At 55.9% G+C, this 22,119-nt stretch overlaps 5 protein-coding genes across 5 annotated transcripts; 2 read left to right on the forward strand and 3 right to left on the reverse strand.

Moving 5' to 3' along the window:
* Positions 1-956: 956 nt before the first annotated feature.
* SPBR_09146 (uncharacterized protein) lies at positions 957-1,376 on the reverse strand (the record flags this gene model as incomplete). Its single annotated transcript, XM_040767272.1, has 1 exon — positions 957-1,376. One exon carries the CDS (start codon positions 1,374-1,376, stop codon positions 957-959), a length of 420 nt encoding a protein of 139 aa, XP_040621144.1.
* Positions 1,377-4,541: 3,165 nt separating this feature from the next.
* Positions 4,542-6,422, reverse strand: SPBR_02567 (MFS transporter; the record flags this gene model as incomplete). The annotated part of the gene is made up of 4 exons (XM_040760870.1): positions 4,542-5,663; positions 5,740-5,815; positions 5,888-5,913; positions 5,997-6,422. 4 exons carry the CDS (start codon positions 6,420-6,422, stop codon positions 4,542-4,544), a joined length of 1,650 nt encoding a protein of 549 aa, XP_040621145.1.
* Positions 6,423-10,537: 4,115 nt separating this feature from the next.
* SPBR_02178 (uncharacterized protein) lies at positions 10,538-15,750 on the reverse strand (the record flags this gene model as incomplete). Its single annotated transcript, XM_040760481.1, has 9 exons — positions 10,538-10,882; positions 11,732-12,291; positions 12,562-12,816; positions 12,883-13,074; positions 13,150-13,631; positions 14,136-14,176; positions 14,251-15,560; positions 15,629-15,649; positions 15,729-15,750. The coding sequence occupies 9 exons, from the start codon at positions 15,748-15,750 to the stop codon at positions 10,538-10,540; spliced, it is 3,228 nt and encodes a 1,075-aa protein (XP_040621146.1).
* A 1,947-nt stretch (positions 15,751-17,697) lies between these two features.
* SPBR_03081 (peptide alpha-n-acetyltransferase) lies at positions 17,698-18,651 on the forward strand (the record flags this gene model as incomplete). The annotated part of the gene is made up of 2 exons (XM_040761384.1): positions 17,698-18,187; positions 18,260-18,651. 2 exons carry the CDS (start codon positions 17,698-17,700, stop codon positions 18,649-18,651), a joined length of 882 nt encoding a protein of 293 aa, XP_040621147.1.
* Positions 18,652-19,797: 1,146 nt separating this feature from the next.
* Positions 19,798-22,107, forward strand: SPBR_02426 (asparagine amidase a; the record flags this gene model as incomplete). Its single annotated transcript, XM_040760729.1, has 1 exon — positions 19,798-22,107. One exon carries the CDS (start codon positions 19,798-19,800, stop codon positions 22,105-22,107), a length of 2,310 nt encoding a protein of 769 aa, XP_040621148.1.
* Positions 22,108-22,119: the final 12 nt, after the last annotated feature.

A 22,119-nucleotide genomic window follows, 5' to 3' on the forward strand; every position in this document is an offset into this window, starting at 1 on the left:
CCATGTAACACCCCAACTATGACGCCCGCAGCAGCTGCTGCGACCCCACTGCTGCGACTCCAAACGACGGACCACAGCCGCCCCCATGCTTCTTTTTTTCTCTTCTGTGCGGTCCTAGTTGGCCCTAGCGGTATTAGTGGACCAATGGTCCCAGATAAAAATCGCCGTAAAGATCCCACTGTCGTTTTAGTGGATGTGCCCCGTCGTCGTACTTTATGGCGTGTGAATACGGCCTGTGGACCTTGCGAGATGACGGTGGCAAGGAAGAGCTGCGGGAGGTTGAGAAGGTAGAGAAAGAAACAAAAGACAAGATGCAGAAGACATAAGACACAAGACACAAGACACAAGACACAAGACAAGACAAACGAAACAATAGCTTCTGGTCTCTCGTCGTGGGCGTTGGATTGGTGGTGCGTCATGCAAAGAGACAGCCAGTGTGGCGCTTGAAAAAGTTTTTCCCTCCCCCGTTCTTTCTTGTCGTATTTCCTTGTAGTATTTCTGCCACGGCGTCGCATACCGTCTTCCAATGGAAAGCAATCTTGCCGGCCACGGGCAGGACTTGGGTTCAGGCAGGGAGAGAGCGGCGGCTGGGATACAAAGACACCTCTGCGGGACAAAGAACAGGGATTGAAGGTTGAAGAGAGGGATTGGCCCATTCGCCGTTTGGTAAATATTGTACTTTTGTAGTCCCGTTGTAACTCAACTTGTACTCTGTACCTGTTGCCCACTCCCTTTGTCGGTTGTCATCTCTTAGTTTTGATCGTGTTCTTCACGTCTTCTAGAAAAGTCAAAAGTAGCCTTCCCAAGGGCTCGGCAGTTTTCTCCACTGTTCGTAATTCGTACAGACAGACGACTTGCCCTTTTGCTTGTGATTGTCCTTGGCCCTGCCCCGTAACGGACCGTTGTTCCAATTCCTTGCTCCGTGCTCCGTGCTGGCGCCGTCGACGCGTTTCGCATCAAGACTTTGCTCGAGCCATCTTCATAGACGGATTTCGACGCATGAAGCCCGACATCCACCTTTTCCCGATGGACTCGGTTTGCCCAGTTGGATCGACTATGCTGGCAGCCATCGCCCGGATGTCCGCGTGCGTAGGACGGCGCCCAATCATGCCTTGCACGATGATCCAGCCACAGAGGTGTTTTTCTTGTTCTCTCGACAGCTTCTGATGGCTTTCGAACGCGTCCGATGCCGGCAACGCTCCGTTTCGGCGGCTTTTCAGGGTAGAGAAGGGGACCTTGTTCTGCTTGGCAGCCTGCCGCACAGATGCGCCGTTTTCGATCGCAAGAAGAGCGCGCTTGACGTCATCTTCGGTATAATCGCGCTGTCTCCTACAGACAATATTGTGAGAAACGCTGGTGGCAAATGACGCGCTCATCGTGGACTTACGGCATTTTGAAGCCGCTGCTTTTCCCGTGTTTTTGGTGATGTTTATGTCAAAATCGTGGGCGAAAAGTGGGGTGGATCAAGGTACTTCTGTCTTCTGTACGGAGTACTCTTTTTCTTCTCCACTGCCGTCAAGCTAGTCTGCCAGTGTCCCCCTGGGCAATGTTGGGCCTGTTCTCAGCATTTAGGCCTTGGCTTTTAGAAGGTTCCTTGGCCTGGGCTAAGCCCACAGGCCTTGCGAGGCGCCAAAAGCACTGAATTCAGCTTTTGCCAGGCCACGACTGGTATGACTGGACGTCGTATTTACAGTGTGGCCAACGGACGTCTCCAAATTAAATGAAACCGAATAAAAACTGGAAACAAGATAATGTTGGTCGTTCCTCGTATACAAGCATGCGACTGCAAATGTACGAGGCCATACAACTACGAGCGACGAGCATCCTCATAAGTCATGTTCGGCGTATCGTTTTGCACCGCGAAAAAGGCCCGTCTCGCAAAACAGAGCAGCGCAGGAACTACTAGACACTGTACGACGCCGACAAGGCCCTGGCAAGACCGTTCAAACCGCATCAGACACTGAAGAAGCAGAAAAGCTGGCACGAAAAGAGGGGCCGCAAAGCCCGTTTGCCGACGCCGGTTGCCGCGCTGGTTGCCGCGCCGGTTGCCGCGCTGGTCGGGTCGGTGTGCTGAACGAACGAAGCAGACAAGGGGAAAAGAGTGGAGAGCGGAGCGGTGGAGGCGGTGGGATGGTCGCAGAGAAGAAATTAGAGAGAAAAGAAGCGATGGAAAGCGAGGACTGCCAAGGCAAAGAGGGTCTGTGGCGAGCCATTCTGGCATTCTGGCGGTACCAGTGTACTTTTGGATTTACTGTCTAAGTACTCAGCAGTAACTTAGTTCCTTGTTGAGCCGAGGCGAGGCTACGAAAGGCTGATATATGCGAGGGTGCCTTTTTGTCATTCAGCCTGGCACGAGTCATGGCGATGAGTGTTTAGGAAGATGTGCATGACTGAAGCATCGCAAAGCACGTTTCGGTGTAGGAGAGACGATCAGCGTGAATGAAGTCGGGGCGACGGGTCAGGGAACAATCGCTCGGTCCTTTTGTACTTTCGGTCATGTATGTCTCCATCTCCATTTCTCCTTTTGCCGAACCTGCGACCCTACTTTTTTGACAGCGGTAGGAACTGCCTTGTTCAGACAAAAAGAGGCACAGAGGCAGCAAAGCAGGCGCCGATCAACGAAAAACCATCTCGAGAACCAAGACCAGCCAAGAGGCACAGTTGCCTCTTTGGGACTGGCCAACTTTTTGCTGGCCAAGGACACGAGAAAAGAAGAGAAGACAGGGAAGTCAAGGAAGATGTGCAGAAATATTTACAGAGAGTGAGTGAGATGCCTTTGCTGGGCGTTTCAAAGGCAATTCATAGAAGGGGACACCGAACTCCATCCTTCCATACACAAATGATGAGAGACATACGTCGTACCGAGTACGAACCACCGACTGCAAAACACGACAGGTCTGCAAAGCTAGTGATGTACAACGACGTAATGGCGGGGATCTGACGAAACCCGTCGAGGGCCGCTGCGGGACGCGGGAGAAACAAGGTGGTCTGTGGTGTTGCGAAAGAGACTCGCTGTCCAGACAGACGTGGTAAAAACTCTGAAAAAGAGTCGGTATTTTACACGCAACAATGGGGACCGCCACGACGGTGTGAGCGACATGTGGAACGCCTTCAGGTGGGGCCCTCATGTATCTCACACATACAAATTTGCAGCAGTCGATACGCCAGTTTCTCGGCTTCTGATTGGCGGACGCATGATCGGGTCGACCGATAAGGATCCACATACACAGCAACAACGCCTGTGATTGGCTACACGATTTCCTCTTGTTCTTCTTTTGAGCCTTGGTTTCCTTCACTGAGCTTTCTCCCTCTGTCCCCTTTTGTTTCCATTTTTCTCACTGCTTGTCATCTGCAGGCCGCTGTCCTTGTTCGACTCGTGGCCTCGACACGTCTGCGCTCGTCGGAGTATGCCGAGTTCACTACACGTTTGCAGCTGCGGCGTACATGTAAGATACTTACACCACGAAGACCTGTTCTTCCGAGCTCAACAGCAGAGAGAGCAAGTGTCGTGCTATTTAGCTACGCTCGTGGGTGACAGCCCATCCATTTCCTGGGCAATGGAATGGCCTGCGTGGAGAGCTTACGAAGTACTCAATAAGAGCTCCTAATGGACGTCGGTGGACGCCTGCATGGCGCTATTGAAATGAGAAGAGAAACGGGTCACAAGGATCACAGGGACCACAAGGCCGAAGGTCGCGTGTGGTCCTGCCATTTAAGAGACGAGAGAAACAGGCAGAAACGGGGGACCCGCCGATATCAGAAATTGTGTCGAAATTATATCGCATTACTCTAGATAAAGCTCGACACTCATTGTCTTCAACACTCTTCCGTCTCACCACGACCGAGTTACTGGTGAGAGTAGAAAAACACACGGCCGACAAAACACTTTTCAATACGGCGCAAAGGATCGCAAGGAGACAAGTTTCTTCCCTCCTTTTTGCTTGTCCTATCAAAGGCGAAAGCTGTCAACCGTCGAAAGTCGATCACGAGACATTGTCTCGATGGCACGATGTCTGTCGGTTGTGCTTTCCGCGTGGGGGAGTGGGGCCAGACACAGTTATCGCAGGCTACCCCGGAGCACCGTACGAGTCCGGCGATGAAAGCCCTCGGGACCTTCCTATTTAGGACAGCACCCTGCCCATTGGCTGCCAAGCGAGACGTTTGCTGCTCTCCTTCCCACCTGTCCCAAACCGCCTGCCACCAGCAACTGTCGTTCCTTCCTTTTGGGGTGCATCTCATCGCAATACACTGGACAATGGGCTGGGCACCATGCATAATTGCATATGTATGTACGACATTTGTGTATTTTACCCGATTGTATTCAACACGGGAAAGAGCTCTCTTCGTCGCTGAGGTCCTAGGCCAGCATCGTCTCGGTGCTCTTGCAGCAGTCTGCCTCTGCCCCCTCTTGTTGCTTTGACGGCCCGAATGGCCTCTAAGATACCGACATCGTGGACATTGCAACCTTCTGACATTCTTCCAAGCTTCCCTTCGCGACCCACCTCCCCCGCCGACTTTCTCCGCCCTCCCTACCCCCAAACCTAAATGTTGAACCGGAACCCGTGCTCCACGGCGGCGCCGGGCACCGCGTTGATGGCGCCCTTGACGTACTCGCCCCGGTCGAGCTTCTTGTTGAGCCGCACGAGCATGGAGCGCAGCACGATGGCGGCGAGGATGGAGATGAAGGCCGTCATGCAGTTGACGCTAAAGGCAATCTTGTACTGCGGGGCAAACTTGCTGTCAAACATGTAGCTGGCGTAGATGCTGCTCGTGTTGGAGACGGCGTTGATAAAGGCGAGGGCGGCGGCGCGCTTGGCGGGCGGGCGCGGGATGGTGTTGCTGATCCACGCGAGGGCGACGACGTAGCCGGTGTAGACGCCGGGCACGACGAGCATCATGGACAGGTAGCGGGGGCCGATGGAGGTGGTGGACACGCCGATGATGTAGGCGACGATGGCGACGCTCAGCGGCACCACAATGTGCCAGAAGCGCTCGCCCGTGCGGTCGGCGTGCATGGCGTTGCAGTAGGTCGTGATGACGGCCAGCACGTACGGCGGGGCCGACAGCAGCAGGGTCTCGACGTTGTTCTTGTGCAGCGTCTGCACGACAATGGGGAAGAAGTTGGTGATGCTGCCGCTGGCGACGATGCAGAAGAGCAGGACCATGAGCACGTACGTCTTGACGTCCTCAAACGCCAGCTTGGCGCCCTGCCAGAACGTCTGGTGCTTGCTGTCGATCCAGTCGTCGTCGCCAATGTCCTCCTCGAGGCGCCACGCCGCCAGCTGCCGCTCCTCCTCGGTCAGCCACATGGTCGTGCGCGGGAAGTTGGGCAGGATGAAAAAGGCGGCAAAGGCGATGACGACCGTGATGGCGCCCTCGATGATAAACAGCCAGCGCCAGGCGCGCAGGTTGCGGGCGTAGTCCATGTGGGCGACGATGCCGGCGGCAATCAGGCCGGAAAACGCGCCCGAGATCAGCGCGCCCGAGTACAGGATCGACGTGCGGAAGCCGAGCTCCTTGCGGGTGTACCAGCAGCTCAGGTAGTACAGGCAGCCCGGGAAGTAGGCGGCCTCGATGAAGCCGAGGAAGAAGCGGACGGCGTACAGCTGGCCGGCGTTGTGGCAGCCGGCCGTGGCGCCCGAGATGACGCCCCAGACGATCATCTGGGAAGAGAGAGAGAGAGAGGTTAGCCTCGACGTGCAGGTCGACACATTCCGCGCTCACACCCAAACCACTTACGCATGCCGGGAGGTAGATGGCCGGCCGGCCCGTCTTGTTAAGAAACAGGTTGGACGGAATCTGCATCAACAGGTAACTTGATTGTGTTAGCTGTGGGATGGCCGTGGTTTTCAATGGGTGTTTTTGTGTGCGTTTTGCGTCAACATACCCGACAAAGAGAATACTGACGGCCGTCTACGAGATTGTCAGCATGACAGACCAGATTAAAGAGTGCACCGTGGCAACTCAACTCCTCAACCGCCTCCCCCCTCACTCACCGAAAACTGCTGGGAGTTCATGTTCAGGTCCGTCTTGAGACCGCCCAGCGTCGCCGCCGAAATGTTGTTGCGGTCAATGTAGTTGAGAATGTACATGAGGATGATCATGGGCATCAGCCGCAAATCAATCTTGCGCTTCAGCTTCGTCTCCATCGCCTTGCGCTCCTCGGCCGACAGGCCCACCAGGAACGCGGGCGGCTGCAGGTCGCGCCGGCGCGCGGCCGTCACCTCGTTGCCCTCCCTCTCGGCCTCTTTGGTGTCCGGGGCCGCGACCTGTTTTTCGGTGTCCACGTCCAGAACAGCAGCATTGGGTGCTGTCGTCGTCGTTGTCGTTGCTGTTGTCTGGGCCGGCGCGTGCTCCTCGTGACTCAGGGCGGGCACGACTTCGGGCTGGTCGGCGAAGTCGTGGCTCTTGACGTCGCCCATGGTGGTTTTGTGATTGTGAGACGCAGCTTCTTTTTTGTGTCCCTTCGCGTTTACAAGACGAAATACAACGACGGCGGTCGTGTTACCGAACGACACAAAACGAGAACGGGTTCGACTGAAGCTCACAGCGAGAAACAGAACCAAAGTAACAGGACAGTGAGGAGCAAAAAGAAAAGAAAAAAAAGAGAGAGAAATGAGAAATTGAGGTGGGAAATAAATAAAATTTCGCGGGTGAGCAGAAGCTATAGCAAGGATAATAACACAAGGAGAGGGTTCGGACGGCGAATGAGGAACGGCAGACCCAAGCTCTCTGGAAGAAAGGATGAATAGGGGAAAAAATACGGACAATGCAGAGAGGGTGGTAACCAGTGATGGGTGGTGGGTGACGGGGGACGGGTGTCGGGTGCCGGGTGGTTTTTTATATTAATATAAAGTTATTTTGCGTGTATGTCCCTTGTCTGTGTGTCTGTGTGTCTGAGTGGTATTATCGATGTCCGTTGGGTGTGGAGAGCAACTCTGCCAGGACGGGGGTTGAACCGCGAGGAGAAAAGAGAATGAGGAGGGAAACGGAAGGGGAGAGCAGACGAGTGTCGACCTGCGGGGAACCTGGGGGGGGGGAGGAGACTGTGGGACAAGGAGAAACGGAGACAAAGGAGAAAACAAGGTACAGGATGTTTCGGTAGATTGGTGTTATGGAGATGTACTTTGAGGCCGGGTGGATAACAAGATACTAAGAGTTGAAAAAGAGTTGAAAAAGAGAGGGGGAGATTGGGGCGTCCTCATTCCCCCATGACCGAGCAGCTGGTATTGAGTCCAAGTATTGTTCATATCTTACAAGAGACCGTCTTTGCGGTGGGGATGGCTTGGACGGGAGAGGCACAGACGCGTTATGTTTGTTGTTAGCATCGATTGTACGAATTACGCACTTCGGAGTACTACTTTTGTCGTAGGTCTGCTTTATTTTGGAGGCTCTCCTCGCCAAGGTCTTGTCACTCATCCTTTGAGCTTTTGCGATGAAACTAGGGTGGAAGGGGTAGACTAAGAAGGAAAGAAGCATACATCGAAGAATGGAAGCATGGGTGATTGGTGCAAAGACCCAAGATTGTTGATCGATAAGTCGCTTTCTTTTCTCTTCTTTCCTTTTTTTTCTTCTTTCTTTTTCGACTACGCTACAGAGGACACCCACACACGCAGACTCCGCACGTTGCTGTGCGTGGCCATCAAAAACGTGCCTTGCCCGTGTGAGGTAGCAAAGGACAGAATAGCACCGAGAGTACTGACGGCCCATCCACAGCGGATGCGAACTGGAGGGAGTCTGACGATCCCAAACCCACCATGCCTCTCTCCAACTTTGCCGCCACTTCCACCCCGCATGGAGCCTGTCTGAAATCACCAAACCTTTTGTCTGCTGTGCGTTTTTGTTTCTACGGTCTTTGGTTAAATACAACAGTGACGTGGAAAAGAGGAGAAGCGCCGCGGAGCAGCTCTGTTGGGGATTCGCCACTCCAGACCACCCTCCATGTCGTAATTACGCCGGGGACACTGAGACGCTGTCCAGCACCTGTCGACTCGTCCAACGTCTGGTACGAACGGCCGCCTATTTTCTGCACAAGGGGACGGCACAGGACACGACGACGGCAGAGCGGCAGGCATGAATGCGACATGGGGACATGGGGACATGGGTTAGGTCGACGGCGACGGCGTACATTGTAAGTTGTACGTTGCGACGGGATACTTACCTGGGAAAGGCGTGCCAACCAAAACATCGCGTTGACACTGACCCGAAGACCGAACTGGAATTAAGCGGGCCTAGTTTGGACGGTTCGTTGGTGGTGTGGTCTGTATTCTGTACTTTGTATATTTGCAGTGCAGTGCAGTGCAGTGCAGTGCAGTGCATTTTATTTTATTTTTATTTTATATATTGTACTTTCTTCTTTTCTTCTACACTCCAAAATACAGGACGAAAATGTCTACTTTATTTCTAACCAGGACGACTTGGACGAGCTGGACGAGCTGGACGAGCTGGACGACCTGCTCTTACGCAGTTGCAACAGGAGTCGTGTCGTTGGAATAAGGATAAACAATGAGGCCCAACACTAGTGTCGGAGGAGGACGCCTCATGTGTCACTAAGACCCATTGAGACGGGGCGCTTGCCCGCAATTGCCGGTAGGAATTACTGATACGCCGTGATGGGGAGAAAAAGAGTTGTGTGTGGGGAAAATCGACCAGGGATCGTCGTGAGGGGAAAAGGTAGTCGAGAAGCAAGCAGGCAAGGAAATCAAAATGTGGCGTCCACCTTCCACCGTCCACCTTCCCTGCTTTTCCTAGCTACATCGTACTCTCCCTCCCTCGACTCTCCACAAAGGTCTCGTCCACTTGTCGAAACAGCGGATCGTGACAATGTGGGGTTTGCTTCTGCTTCTGCTTCTTGCGAGGACTCGTAGGTGGATCTGGCCGAGGCTCATTTCGACGGGCGTACGTCGAATGTGTACAACGTCGAGACGAAGACTCTCTACGCAGTAGGAGTATTCCTCTATCTGCTCCAACGTGCATCTACACGACACTGCCAGAAGTGACGAGACAAACCGCCACACCTTGGAGAAACGTCTCCTGCGCATGGCAGGTTTTGCTCCATACTTCGTACAATGTATGTGTCCCCATTCTTTGTCTCCTGGATGCCGATCCCACCGAGAAAGCCACCGACAGGTGCATGAACCGTGAGAACCCATGCTCCATGCTCCATGCACCCATAGACCAACCCCCAATGGAAACGAAACAATTCGATTGGCGACCCGGGCTCCGGGTAAATGCAAAAACAAAAAAGGGACGAGGGGAGTGAGGAGACCACAACCCTGGCAGCCTAGTTGAAGCTTGGCAGTTGGCTCCCTGGGGAAATTTGGCCGCCATGGGCAAAACTGCCGGAAGCCCTCGAGTCCCGGGTTTGTACGAAGTACAGTGCTGCTGCTCCTAAAAAGAAAAATAAAAATAAAAAGAAAAAGAAAAAGAAAAAGAAAAAGAAAAATAAAAATAAAAATAAAAATAAAAATAAAAATAAAAATAAAAATAAAAATAAAAATAAAAATAAAAATAAAAATAAAAATAAAAATAAAAATAAAAATAAAAATAAAAATAAAAATAAAAATAAAAATAAAAATAAAAATAAAATAAAAATGGAGAATGTCATCTTGCGGAGAGGAACCACAGACCCAGCAGACGGCTGCTACTACATCGTAAACATAACATCTACGACGGCACGACGGTAAGCGACGGCGCGGCGAGATGTTCGGAGAGAAATGCACCTGTGCACCCGTGCATCCGTCAATTGGTGAATCGAGCCAGGCACGCGGCGGGGGGGCGGTGGCCCAACGGACGAGAGTTCCCCAATCGAGCAAGGTGAAGGGCAATTTGTAAGTTGTCGCCGTCGTCTACACTCCCGTTTGGAACGTGAGCCGAGGACTGGACTCTAGCCTGTGGAGTACGGAGTACGACATACAGCATTGACATCTCTCTCATACTCCGTACGCCAACTGAGGCTGACGGAAATGGCACCGCAGCATCAACGTTTTCACCGCTGGATGTGTGTGCGTTGTTTTTGTTGTTGCTCTTGTGTTGAGGATGAAATGTTAAACCACGAGGACGACAATAGACAAAAGACACAGTAGACGGAGACAAAAGAACAACCGTTCTCACATGCCGGTCGCGCCGACTGTAACCCAAGACTCGAGTGAAGCATTCACACATCCAAGTATGACGGGCAATAGCCTACTTTCCTGTTTAGGTATCCCTCGAACTTACTAGCCCAGCGTGGTCACTCGCCAAGATGAACAAAGTTGATAACCAATTTGGAGTTAAGATAAGCTGCCTACTCAGGACGCCGTATCGTCGTATCGTCGTATCGTCGTATCGAAACAAGAATAAAGTTTGGGGTAGCAATAGACAACCGCTCGCTTAAAGGCCGCCGGGATATGACATGCTCGATAACGCTCATCTCTTCTTCCTATGAAGGCAAGTGGAAAAATGCTTGAAACACACAGACCTATGCATGCACTGTACCCGAAAATAAACAGTGCTGCGGTGCACCAAACGAACCCCAGAAACCGGACTGCATCGCCTTTCACATTTTGGTATTCATCAACGGCATGGCCCACGTGGGAGCCACCAGCGTGTTGGGATAGTATTGTCCATACAGGTGTAAGGGTTGCATGGACTGGATGGCCTGCATGGCTGATCCTGGCTGCCCTTGCTGATAATGCTGCTGATCCTGTTGCGTTTGATGAATTTTTTGCATATGCTGCTGGTGCATCTCGTGCATCTGTTGCATCTGTTGCATCTGTTGCATCTGCTGCATCTGCTGCACCTGGTGAAGCTGCATGTGGCGAAGCTGTTGAGCTGGCTGCGCCGGTTGAGCTGACTGCACAGATGGCAATTGCTGTGCCTGCGGTTGCACCTGGGGATGGACCTGGATATGAGCTGCGGGTTGCTGCTGGCTCTGTTGATGTTGCTCCCACCGCATTTGAGGTGAATTTACCCATGGACAGCTGCCGCCTGCTTTTGCTTTTGTTCCCCGTACCTGTCTATTCTGCCTTCCCCAACGCAGCTCTTGGCGTCTCCTGGACAGAGTGGCATAGTTGGGAATCGTCGCCTTGAGCAGTTCAATGTGCTCTTCGATTTTTTGCTGATCAGCCGCTGCAAGCGGTACAAATGCGGTGCGCCGCCGGCTGCTGCTTGGCCGTTTCGACATGGGCCACCCAGGTACGGAAATGGGAGTGGAATACGGGGGCCTGGAGTTGTGGCCTTGCGGTAGAGGTGGTATGGCCGGCATAGACACTGGGACAGGCGGGACAAGTGAAGCTGGAGCAGGTGGCGGACCTTGCGGCGGATGCAGCTGCCACGCAAGCGGCATGGGCACCGTGCCTGGCACGATTCCTGGTACAATTCCCGGCTCCGTTCCCGGCTCCATTCCCGATACCATGGTATGCTTGTTTCGAATGTTGGAAAAGGCATAGGGCACGTATGAAGGCTGAAAGGGAGCCTTTCTTGGGTCCAATGCACCATCACAGCCGCTGGACGGGACAGGAGCAGAGGAGTGGGGTGGATTGCTCGCCCGATTGGGTCTCGGAGGCAAAGGAGGAGGCATGTCTTTGCGGGTTGGCTGCCCAATCTGGCTCTCGTTTTGTTTTCCTGTCGTTGAACTTGCTGCGCCGGACACCTGGTAGTCGTTATGAACTGAGTCATGGACGACTGCTCCACGTTGTCTACTATCCCGGACGGGCATCTTTGCATCATTGCAATGGGAGGTCCTACCCACGTTTGAGTTTGCGTCCTTAACATCATCTCCCGACTGTTGTGATTGCTCAGACAGCTTCTGCTGCAGACGGTTGACAAGGGTATCAAAGCGATGCCGATCACCGGCTAGCCTCTTGTTCCCGTCGACAGACGGTTCGGCTCGACTTGGGGGCGGAGCACGGTAAGGCGCATTGGGGCCACTTTCGCTGCTGCATATCGAAGACGGCGCAGTCTGGGTACCAGTGGTCGTCGACGAACTATCTCTCTGAGTCGAGCGTGTTGATGCGCTTGTCCTCTCGCAGTGCGGGTTGCCGGCCCTGGCACACGTGCCGGTTGTTCCGTTTGTTGACGTCGACCTGCTCGACCGTTTCGTCACTGCCGCTTGCGCCACTCCGGCATGCTCCTGTTTCCGCCATGTTTTCTCTAGCTTCCCAAACAGAACGTCCTTGGACGTCTTGCCTCGCAGCACCTCGGACTTCGTAAAGGGCGTGATAGAGAACAGGAAACGGGGGTCTGCATTGGGACGGACATACCGGCCGACGCTGTCGATCGAGCCGATCACATGACCCTTCTTACTCACTTCTACGATCTGCAGAGGAGCCCCCTTGCGGGCCAACTGTGTTCTCAGCGTCGAGGTTTCGATAGGCCCTTTGAACAAGGACGAGTACGATGGGAGCCTGTGCTCTTGCAGGAATTTGAAATCGAAACTGTTGCTGTCGGTCCACGTTTTGGGGTGCGCAAAGTTGGTCAACTGGACCTTGTTCATATTGGTATGAATTTCCATCTGTCTGGACTCGGCCCCGGCGATCATGTGCAAAGGAAGCCGGGCACAATGAGAAAACGAAAAGCTACCGTCTGTGCCCTTTGCATATTCAAGGTCGTCTGTGTCACCGTCTGCGTCTTGTCTGGGCGACGAAGTGGCCTTTGGTCGGAGGTTGACATAGAGAGGCAGGCGTGATTGTGACGGAAACTCAAACGGCCCGACTTTCTTGTGGCCAGCGAACAATTCAAGAATCATCGCTGCCACTGTACGGCCCTTCTCGCCGGCCTCGGGCGTCAGGTTCTTGCGAACAAGCCCCTGCAGCACCGGTGGTAATGATTGGATATCTGGGTGTTCTTCCAATGGGTTTCGAGCATGAGGAAGACCTAGAGGAGCATCCGCATGCGGCGGACCGTGCATGATATTGAAGAGTGGCAGGCGCGAAAACGACGTAAAAGAAAAGTCCAAGTGTTGGTCTTCTTCGGTTGGATCATCACTCAGCTGAGTTGCAGACTTGTCGTCGTCGGTGATGCCATAGTCGGGAGCAAAAAATTTGGGCAGGCTAGATACGCTTCGAAGGGAAGAGTCTCTGTCTTTTGTGGCGCCTTGTCCGAACTCGAGTGGAAAAAGCCGTATAGGTTCTGGGTGACGGGTCTCTGGGTGGGTTGGGGCGGTCGCACTGGAGACGTCTGAGACATCACGCTCGGTCACCACGCGAGCCTTGAGGCTGGGCAATGCATCCACGCCATAGGTTGCTCCCGGGCGCCTCCTCCGGAGCGAACCGAGATCGCTTGCATTTGGTATCGCGTCGGATTTGCCCTTGATTTCTGTGGCCTTGGGTGGCTGCTCGGCCATTGAGTCCGCTGAGCTCGACGACTTCTCCGTGACAGTCGACACATGCGGACGCCAGTTCTCAATGGTAGCGCCGTCGATCGGCTGTCCTTTGTGTTTCGTGGCTGGGGAGTTCTCGCGGCTCGGCCGCTTGTCTGGTTTCTTGTCAGACGGCAACGTTCGGTCGTCGATCGATGTGTCGGCAACAGAGCAGTTGTCTGTGTGGACCAGTGCGAGAGCCGGGATGCGCTCGCCGGTGCTGGAGGTTCTCATTGCGGGTGTCGGTGGGTGGTTGTCGGCCGTAGATACTTGGTTTGCCGAGAGTTGGTCACTGTGAACCGCTCAGCTGGGAAAAGACTTAGGAATCAGAAAAAAGAAAAACAAATCAAAGAGAGCGCTTTCATATGGGCATATGGTGATGGAAAAAAGACGAGTATTTGTCGTATTCTGCGGTCGTACTGCAATAAGAAAATCATGAACAGTGGCAGCCTTGGACAATCAACATTCTGGGACAACATGCCACCGCATCATCCTTGCAGCACAATACGACGTGCACATAACCAAAACAAAAGAAACAAACTGCAACCAAAATAATCGTAATGTACTGATGGAAGGAGGTCGCTGAAGAAGGAAAAAAGAGGAAAGTGCGATGAAAACAGACACCAAGAAAAGACACTGGAGCATATATGAGAGAAAACAACGGAGAGGCAACGGCGAAGCTACGGTTGCCGTCTTGAAAGACATTTTGATCTGCCTGCCCAAAAAAGCAACAAAATCGTCCAAAGTTAATGGAAGCCACAAGCCCAAGCGTGTCGTAGTTGGCTGCCTTCCTTACACCTGCATCGTCTGGCCGGACATGAAGGCACTGAATGCTTTCTGCACAACGTTAGTAGGGCATTGTAAATGGCCAAGGTGCCTAAGGCCCCTCTCGCAACAGGAGGATGACATACCGCATTCCGCGTCTGGATGTAGACCGTGCCGGGCCCCGTAAACTTGCACACCAGGCCCTCGGCGGACGCAAGGCCCGAAATGATGCCGCCCGAGGCCACACGCTCCAGCACGTACTTTGTGTTCCAGGCCACCAGGTGCCCGTTGTCCACAATGTACTTTTCGCCCTCCACGAGGTCCTTCTTGATGATGGCGCCGAAGCTCGAGATCCACAGCAGACCAATGCCCCGGATCTTGTACACCCAGAGACCCTCGCCCGAGAACATGGCCTTGCCGATGCCCTGGCGCTTGTACTCCTTGACCACGCCCTGCGTGCACGCCAGGAACCCGTCGTGGCCCACGGACCACGCGCCCTCGCCCGTCAGGCGGATGCTCGTAATGTCGCCGAGCATGGGCGGGCCCAGCAGCAGCTCACCGGGCCCCGTGAACAGGGACGTGCCGATCTCGGCGCCCGCCACGAGCTTCTTCATGCTGAACTTGAAGGCGCCCTTGAGCGTGATGGACGGCGACATGCCAATCATGACGCCCGGCTTGGCCGTCAGCGGGCAGCCAATGGCCAGCTGGATGGTCAGGATCGTGTTGCTGTCGCGGTGGCTGATGCGGTAGCTGCCGCCGTTGAAGGTGCCGACATCGTCGACGACGGCCGTCACCCCCGTGAACATGCCCGGCGCCGGCGCGCCGGCGATCTGGCCAATGGCACCGCCTTGGTCGTGCAGGCGGCCGTACTCGTCGTCCTCGTCGCCGTCGTCGCCCTCCTCGTCGTCGGCCTTGCCGGTGTAGCCAAAGCTATTGCTCACAGCAGCACCGCCCGACTTGCCCTTCTCCGCCGGGTAGTCGGCACCAGTCGCACTGTTACCGCCGCTGTCACCGTAGGTAGGCGGTGGCGCGAAAGCGGCCACCGCCTGCTGGTGCTGCTGGGGCTGGGACACTTGCGAGGAGGAGTACGAGGTGCGGGACGAGAAGGACGGCGTGCGGTCGTGAATGGGCACCACCTGTTGCTTCTGCTGCTGCTGCGGCTGCGGCGTCTGCGTTTGGGGCTGTGCCTGCTGCTGATTAGGCGGCGGTGGGTAGCGTTGCTGTGCTGGTGCTGCCTGGGAAGGCGAAGCTTGCTGCTGCTGGGGAGGAGGAGGGTACGGCGATTTGTGAGACGGCGCGGGTGAGCCGGCAGCAGCAGTCTGGCCAGGCGGCGGCGGGTAGGCGTTGGCTTGCCGGGGCGACAGCGGGTGCGACTGCAGACCGCCGTACGAGAAGTTGGTGCGAGTGGCTGGCGGCGACTGGGGCGGCGGTGGGTAGCTTCTCTGAGTGGCAGGTGCTGGGAGGGTCAGTGTGTGTCCTGCACTGGCAAGGGGTCGCTATTTCCTCGTTGATGGTCACTCTCACCTGCTGCCGCTGCTGGCGGGGCTGTTGAGAGATGGTCAGTATGGACGATCGCAGTTTCCTCAAGCGCTCGGGGAAGGTGAGGGACGAAGGGAAACCGTACGAGGATAGTACTGGCTGTTCATTTTGAAGGTTGTTTGGCAAAGAAGGCGCGATTCACCGGTCGTTCTTGCTGCGTCACTTCTGTGTATATGGCATCAGCAACAGTGTTCTTCGTCGAGTAAGGAAGGCTCGACGCTTTGGCGTGCCCCGCGCAACTACCTTGTGATTGGAACTGCAGCTAACAGGAAAGCACGACTCACATTGGGAAAGTGCGATGAGTCCGTCAGGCAGTTGTTATCGGACGCCTGGGTTGTGTCACAAAGGAAAGAGCAAATGGGCCGTTCACGATCCGCGACAAGGTACAGAAACAGAAGGAGAGATCAGGAACAGAAGAAGGAAAGAGCGAGCAGCAGCTTCATAAGAAGAGTAAGAAAAGACAAGGATAGGGTGGTACTGCAGCTGGCATCTCCAGCCGTTCCTTCCTTGCATACTCATATGTCTACCAACGTTCACCCAGCGCACGACGACACAACCTCCAACAGACGCCCGCCGTCCGTTCTCCCGTTTTTGGCTGTGTCTAATTTGGGAAACAGATTGGCCATTTGGCCCCTAGTCTTTTCTTGCCCAAGGATCCAATGGTAGCCCGCATGGTGACGGGATGCTCGCGGCACCGTGGACGACGAGGACAGGACAAGGTCAGAAAACAAGGGTCGAGCGCCTTGCTTTCGCAACATATCCCAAAAGACGGCAGCTCCACGGTACCCGCCGACTTACAAGCAGGGGATCGAGGCGAAATGGCGGGCGCTTAAAAAGGAGGGGTGCCCTCACTTGGCAGGCAGCATGCGCACTGATTGGCCAGAGCTCGGGTCAGTTTGTGCCCAGCTAGTGATGTTTTGGGAGTGGGCTCTAGGCGCCTTGGGTTGGCGCTGAGGCGCTGAGGCGCTGAGGCGCTTTAGGTGTCGGTGGTTGCTGGCCATAGTTTGGAGCTGCCACACTGTTTTGGTCGAGCAGTGAAGCAGTATTAAGGACACAGACGACGACACGACTGGCAAGATGTAACATGTTTGAAGTAATCTGTTTTTGAGATACACCTGGATGCACTTGAATGCATTGAGAACTGTTATGGCCCGTGGGAAGGCGAGTAAACGTTGGTCAGCGGACTCGCCGCAGCGCAAAGGTGACTGTTTTGTTTTTGAACACGACGATTGCATGGGTGCCATATATGGCCTGTCGTAACTATATTTCGCATTTCTTTGCTTTCCTTCGTTTCTCAGCTTGCTCGTCCCGTCCCGTCCGGTTCTCGTGGCTGGACTCGTGACGTTGTTGCTAAGTTGCCGGAGTTGTCGGACGGACGCGGAGCGGACATCTCTACTCCCCGACGCTTAATAGTAAGATACGTACTTACGATCCCTACAGCGACTGTAGCGGGGGCAATCGCTTCCTTGTAGCAGTTTGAGCCAATCACATGTGGTGCGGTCTCTGGTCGTCTTGGTGAGTGAGCGCTGTCTCACCTTTGCTCTGCTTAACACCGATGACCCAACAGAGGTGGCGCTGTGGCCAGGCCCTACGACAGTCCTGCTCAATGACGCAGGGCCAGGCCGCCTTGGGAGCTTCCAGAACTTCGTTGGTGCCGCGCAGGCAAATTTTTTTGAGGCCATTACCGGCGAAAAGCCACGATTTTCTCGGGCTTTAGGAAACACGGAATTCACCATTGCTTGCTCTTTTCGTTTTCGTATCCGACCGCAAGCTCCCGGCATCTGACATAACTATACGGCATTCGTTTGCTTCGTCTGCACATTTACCAGACACCCAATTCCTCAACGACTCTCTCCAACGACATTCCATTTCGAAGCTCATCACGACACGAGACCCCGCGAAAATTGCCGAACAAGCGAGTCGCATACAGCTCTCGCGACATCGACGGTACCGTGCAACACGAAGGGCAATCTTGGTGACGCTGGGGCTGCTGCTTCTCATAACAACGGACAACCTACCTACCTGCGAAATACAACCACACGCCTCGCATCGCTATGCTGCGTCGGTCGGTGCGCGCCTTGGATGTGCTCCTGCAGCAGCCGTCGGCACAGCCGGCCATGCTGGTGCTGCAGCAGCGCGGCGGTGCGGCAGCCGCCCGGAATGGCGTGGCACAAGCTGGCAAGCAGGTCTGGCGGCGGCCAGCTACACGGAGCATTGCCAGCTCGACGCCGAAGGCACCGACGACCTCCGCCACGCATCAATTCCGTTCCTCCACATTCTTCACCCGCGCCCCGCCACGGCGGACATTCCACTCGTCGCGGACACGGCGGTCACACGACGGCGCAAAGGGTGGCGCGGGAGACGCAGCCGGGCCCAAGTCGGGACCCGGCGCCGCGCCCGCCGAGAAGCTCACACTGAGCCAGCGCTTCAAGAAGCTGTCCCGCGAGTACGGCTGGACCGCAGTCGGCGTCTACTTTGGCCTGTCCCTGCTCGACTTTCCCTTTTGCTTCCTCCTTGTGCGGACGCTTGGAACGGATCGAATCGGTGCGTTACCTGCCTGACAGCTTTTTTTTTTTTTTTTTTTTTTTGTCTTCTTACCTAACCTCTTCCTTGCAGCCGCCGCCGAAGAATACGTCGTCGGCCACGTCAAGGTATTGATCCCCGAGAGCGTCAAGGAGCGCTGGCGCAGGTACCGCGCGGCCCTCAAAGAGGCCCAGCGCGAGAGCGGCGTCGCGGCCGCCCAGGATGCGATTGCGGATGCGGCCAAGGACGTGGTCGCCCACGACAAGGACGGCCAGGAAGTCGCCGCGGGCGACGGCTGGGGTGTCAAGGAGGCCGATCGGCGCAACAAGCACGAAGCCAGCCTCGCCACGCAGCTGGCCCTGGCCTACGCCATCCACAAGAGCTTTATTTTTGTGCGCGTGCCCCTGGCGGCGGCCGTGACCCCCCAGGTGGTCAAGGTGCTGCGCTCGTGGGGCTGGAAGATTGGCAAGGCGAAGCCGGCGTAGGCCAACCCATCAACGCCAACAATGTGTACGCTATGGCGACGACGATTCACGTACTAGACGGACTGAGCTATGCGCTCTGAAGGAACAGCATATATACAGGTCGGGCGGACGGGGGCATCTTGCATCATTATAGATTTTGGGCGAGGAAAGTAGGTGTTTTGTACGATTTGGTTTGCCGTTGGGCTGGTCTCTTCTCTTTTTGCTGTTGCATGGTTATGCTTTCGTTTGTTATTTCTTTGCTTTTTCTGGAGTCATTCCCATGATTTGGCACACATCCACTCTTGCAACGGTCATTTGGCGTTCTTAACCTCTCGCATCTTTTCCAATCCGGCATCTATTATGTGCTGACATATAGCCATCTCAAATACAGTCTGGAATTTTGGCAAACACCCGTCGACTTTGTTGGCTAATAGCCTGTCTCTCAGACTGAACGTTTTGATGCCAGCATAGACGCTCACTGATATGCCCTACGTGGGGAACGGAAGCGGCCGACAAAGGCATCCGTCTGCGCACGTGCCACTTCTCTGGCTGCGCGCCTGCCAGTGCGGTTCCTGAATTGATTCGCGCCTGCCCTTTCTGGGCGCACGCCCGTTTGTTCTTTCCGTCCCAGCCTCGTCGACAACCTTCCCGATCTGGTATTGGCACTGGACGGTGTCGCACGCCGACGGTCAACTTGTCTTTTATTTTGAAGCGTTCTGCCAGCATCATCACCGACTCCGTACACTCCTTTTTTGTGATCGCCGCCCCCAACTCCTAGGTGTCAATAAGGACCTCAGACGGAACGCCGCTGTGCCGACTTCAGCCGCGAGCTCCCTACCTTGTTTACGACGCACTGGTCCCGTGTTTTCCATTGGTTCGACCGCCATCAGCTTTATTATCACTGCACAGAATATTGCCTTTATCCAGCGTCGTTTCGAAAACTGGCCGGACCAGGCCACTGGAGCTGCGGCCTGACAATCGCGCGATTGTGCTCCTCATTGCGCTGTGTCGATCCCATTTCCCGTGTTGTTGATTGCGTTCACATGTCCCGCACCTCCTATCGTACTCGTCCGTCGCCTTTGCTCTCGTCATACTTCTTTCTCTCTTGGCCGTTTCTTTCCATAGGATTTACCACTACCCCGTTTGCCTCACTTCAACCGACCAACCATGGACGAAGCCGGCGCACCGCTTCTCGAAAAGGACCACTGGTCCGCCGTGGAACCGGAGACCACCAAACCGAGGACATCAAAATATGGCCGACGGCCAACCATGTGGCTGCGCTTTGCATCCATCTTGTTACCCGTGGCCTTCACCCTCGCTGTCGTCCTCGCCCTCGCTTCACACCTCCGCCCATGCTTGCCATCGGCGGCCTTCAACCGGCCACACATTAATGTCGCTGGGCATACAGCGCCCGTGGGCCCAATCTCTGTTAGCAAGCGCGCCGGGGGAGACTCCAGTCCAACGGCATCATCGTCCACCTCAACTCCAGCCGCCACCGTGCTGGACTGTTTCCAGGTGGCACCGCCTGTCCTCACACCCGATGGACCCGCAACAGAGCGCTCGTCCGGCCCGTCCTCGGCATCCGGCGCCGTTACGGTGACGCTCATGGAGCACGTCTTTGGCAACAGCTACAACGCACCTTTTGTCGGCAGCTACGTGCCTCCCGCCACCCCGTTCAACCGCGTCGTTATGAACTTCACGGCAGTGTCGGCCGGCCGCCAGTTTGACCGTCTCGCCCTCATGTACCTCAACGACACCGAGGTCTGGCGCACCAGCACGGCGGAGCCGGTTAAGGCGCCGGGCATCCGCTGGGTCTATCTCAAGGACATGACGGCCTACCTGGCTCTCTGGCGCGCGCCGCAAAAGATCATCTTCGACCTGGGCAATTTGCAGAACGAGGTCTACACGGCGTCCTTTAACGTGACCCTGACGGCCACGTTCTTCCAGTCGGACGTCGGCGACCGCCTGGATGCTGCGCCGCCCAGTGATGCAGTGATTCCCATTTCCAAGCGCCAGAGCGACGTCAACGGCGTCAGCCAGTTTACGCTGCCCGCCGATGTGGCCACCAACACCATTACCGACTTCCCACGCAACGCGCGCCGCGCCGTGTTCTCCGTGTCGGCCAACGGACAGGCCAACGAGGAGTTTTGGTGGACCAACGTGCTGCAGTCCGATACGCTGACGTTCAACGCGACGGACGCGGGTGTGTTTCCTGGGTTCAGTCCCTTCCGCGAGGTCCAGGTGCTGATCGATGGCCGGCTGGCCGGCGTGCAGTGGCCGTTTCCCGTGGTGTTTACGGGCGGGGTTGTGCCCAGCCTACACCGCCCCATCGTGGGCGCCGACGTGTTTGATCTGCGCGAGCACGAGATTGACATTTCGCCGTGGCTGCCGGTGCTGTGCGACGGACAGCCGCATACGTTCAGCATCCTCGTGGCCGGACTCGACGACGACGGTCAGCCGTCGGGCGTGGCCAGCCTCACCAAGCAGGTGGCCGCCAGCTGGTACGTGACGGGCAAGATCTTTGTGTGGCTCGACGACAACGACGGCGACGACAGCAGCGCGCTGGTCACGACGGGCACGCCACCCGTCGTCCACGACTCGGGCGTGGCGATCAGCGTGACGCAGCACCTGCAGCAAAACGCGACGGGCGCCAACCAGACGCTGACGTACAGCGTGTCGGTGGCGCGCTCGTTCAGTGTGCAGGGCACGTTGAGGACGGGCGCCAAGGGGCCCCGCGCCGTGTCCTGGTCACAGTCGCTCTCGTACGCCAACGAGGGCGTGCTGACCGACTTTGGCAACAACCAGATCAACAACTTTACGCTGAGCGGGAGCGACAAGGCCAGCGGCGACGGCGATGCGGCCTCAAAGTACAGCTACAGCACCAACTATGCCTACCCTACGTTCTGCAACACGACGACGAACATTTCGCCCCAGGGCAATCTGACGCTATGGGCGCTGCTGGACCAGGGACTGCAGCTCGAGGTGGCCGGCGCCGGCGTGTTCTCCACGGGTCTGGAAGCGTTTGCCGGCGCTGCACCGAACCGCTTCGCGTCGTCGCGCCTCAGCACGCGCGCCGTCGGCACCGCCTCGTTTTTCCAGACGGGCGACGGCAAGAACAGCAGTGGCTTCGGCTCGACGACCCAGTACTTGCATTTTGGCGGCGTCAGCGCGGCGGGTGTGCTGAGCGCCACGGGGCCGGACGTGGAGCTGTACATGCGCAATGTGACGGCCGTGAACCAGACGATTGTCCACGACTCTGAAACCGCATTGGTGCCACTCGCTGCCGGCGCCGCGACAGAGGACACAGGAACGGGGACGGCGGCGCCGGCGTCGCTCGCCCAACCCGCCTACCAGTATGCACAGGCGCCGCTGCACGGCGGGACGGGCACGCGCGTGTTTATGGGCCGCGGCGGTCCGGACCCGGCGGTGGCCGATGACCGCTTGGCAGACAGCCAGGCGCCGTTGCGGGCACGGTAGTCTGGGCCCGTC

Source organism: Sporothrix brasiliensis (genome assembly GCF_000820605.1).
Source record: "Sporothrix brasiliensis 5110 chromosome Unknown Cont17, whole genome shotgun sequence".
Classification (NCBI taxonomy): Eukaryota; Fungi; Ascomycota; class Sordariomycetes; order Ophiostomatales; family Ophiostomataceae; genus Sporothrix; species Sporothrix brasiliensis.